Source organism: Morone saxatilis, unplaced genomic scaffold, assembly GCF_004916995.1.
Source record: "Morone saxatilis isolate NCDOM2014 unplaced genomic scaffold, NCSU_SB_2.0 Contig10, whole genome shotgun sequence".
NCBI classification, from domain to species: Eukaryota; Metazoa; Chordata; class Actinopteri; family Moronidae; genus Morone; species Morone saxatilis.
This window is the reverse complement of record NW_023339652.1, coordinates 1,244,511-1,246,923: the sequence shown is the minus strand read 5'-3', so window position 1 is coordinate 1,246,923 and position 2,413 is coordinate 1,244,511. Positions and strand designations below refer to the sequence as shown.

The following is a 2,413-nucleotide window of genomic DNA, read 5'->3' as shown; positions in this document are numbered from 1 at the left end:
CTCCTCCTCCTTCTCATCCTCCTCCTCCTCCTCCTCCTCATCCTCTTCTTTTTCCTCTTCCTCCTCGTCCTCCTCAGCTGCTGTGGTTTTATAAACTTTATAAACAGGACGTTAGCACAGAGACTCAACTAAAGTGTCGGTTTGAGCAAGAAAAGAAAATTCTGTGACGTTCTTTTTTGGAGCAACTTCCTCTGAATGTGTCAATGAGCTGGGATCAGTCGGAGGTCAGTTACTGCTCAGACTGCAGCAGTCGGAGACAACAAAGCCCACAAAGAAGAGAGAGGAAGAAAGACGAAGATTTAAAGGATGGAAAAATAACTTTTTTTTTTACTTGTTTCATAGTTTTATTTCACTTTTTTTGGTATTTTTTACCTTTTTCCAGCAGCCAAAAGAGTTCTTCTGGAATTATTAAAACCGCCTTTAATAAGGTTTGAAAGCTGACTTATTCATTATTGTTGTTATTTTATTTTAAATATTTATTTGACATTTTATTGACTGTTTCTTGTTTGAGTCATAGTTTAATTCTAATATAAAGGTATAAAAGTCACTGTATTTATTTATATTTATATTTATATATAGACACAGTATGTGTTTATATCAGGATTATTATAGTTTTGTATTTTTTATTAGTTTTTCTTTTTTATTTAATTTTTATTATTTTTGTTTTAAAGTCAGTTTCAGTTTAGTTTTATATTGTTTATTTCTAGTTTCAATTTCATTATTAGTAGTTTCGGTCTAGTTCTTGTTTTTTTTCTGTTAACTAAAATGGTTTTTTTACACTTAATTTTTAACCATTTATATACAAACATATATTATAGACACATACTGTACATATATTTGGAGTTTTTATGTATCTGAGTCACAGGATCATGTTATATTTTAAGTGTTTTTTTTATTGTTTTTATTGTATCACTTTCTGGATCTTTTTGTTTATAACATAATAAAAGTTATATTTCTGTATATTTCTTCTTTGTTTTTAAGTCCAGTAAAGTTTTCATAAATCGACTCTTTGCGTCTCCAGACCGACACGATGTCCATCCCAGATCTGATCAAGAAGAAGAGAGATGGAAGAACGCTGAGCGACGACGAGATCAAAACCTTCATCCAGTCTGTGGTGAACGAAACCATCCAGGAGTGTCAGACAGGTAGAGACAGAGCGAGAGCTGGAGACAGTTTCTGATCACATCAAACATTTACACTGTCTGTCTGTTCAGGAGCCATGCTGATGGCGATCTGGCAGAAGGGAATGGTCGACCAGGAAACCAAGACCCTGACCAGGGAGATGATGTCATCAGGGGAAGTGATGTCGTGGCCTGAGGAGTGGGCGGGGCTTGTGGTTGACAAACACTCAACGGGAGGTGTGGGAGATAAAGTCAGCCTGGTGTTGGCGCCGGCGCTCGCTGCCTGCGGCTGTAAGGTGAGGGCCCCCTGCTGGCCACATCGACCCGCTGAGTCACTGTTACTGGATGATGTCATAACCTCAGGTGTGTGTCTGCCAGGTGCCTATGATCAGTGGGCGGGGCTTGGCTCACACAGGAGGGACTCTGGATAAACTGGAATCGATTCCCGGATTCAGCATCCACCGATCGGCAGCACAGGTTCACGTATTCACCGTCTACGTTCACAGAGATACTGCGGCCACCAGACTCCATTCATAAAAACACTCATTTAACCAGCTCATTCAAACACAATAGAACTCCCTAAAACCACTTTGTTTGTTTTTCCACAACAACAATCACCAACTCATAATATGGTCGACATAAACCTTTAATTCACTGAGTTAAATAAGAAAATAGACACACATCCTGACTTCCATCCATCCATACGTCAGTCAGTTGATTAAAGTGAATCTTTGTACTCTGATAATTAATATTATTTTAAATGTGCAGATTCTGGAGATCCTGGGCTCCGTGGGCTGTTGCATTGTGGGTCAGACGGAGAAGCTGGTCCCTGCAGATCGAGTCCTGTACGCCCTGCGGGACGCCACCAGCACTGTGGACAGCTTACCACTGATTACCGGTATCACTCACATAACAGCGCTAACAGTCCCACTGCTGCGGTTCTGTCCGTTAGATATATTAATTAAAATGTTGTCGTTTCAGGTTCTATAATCTCAAAGAAAGGAGCCGAGTCTCTGACAGCTCTGGTGCTCGATGTAAAGTTTGGAGGAGCTGCTTTATATAAAGACCTGGAGAGTGCTAAAGAACTAGCACAGTCATTAGTAAGTATCAGATATTTAAAACCAGACTCCATTCATAAAAACACTAATTTAACCAGATCATTCAAACACAATAGAAACACAACAGAACTCCCTTAAAACTGCTTTGTTTGTCTTTCAACAATCACCAATTTATAATATGGTCGATATAAACCTTTAATTCACTGAGTTAAATAAGAAAATAGACACACATCC

General features: G+C 39.0%; 1 protein-coding gene across 1 annotated transcript; it reads left to right on the top strand.

Annotated features, from left to right (window-relative positions):
• Positions 1 to 1,021: 1,021 nt before the first annotated feature.
• Positions 1,022 to 2,221, top strand: tymp (thymidine phosphorylase; the record flags this gene model as incomplete). The annotated part of the gene is given in 5 exon segments (XM_035678261.1): positions 1,022 to 1,145; positions 1,215 to 1,417; positions 1,500 to 1,598; positions 1,890 to 2,019; positions 2,103 to 2,221. Coding segments are annotated over 5 exon segments (666 nt in total), but the record flags the coding sequence as incomplete, so codon positions are not given.
• Between the last annotated feature and the right edge of the window lie 192 nt (positions 2,222 to 2,413).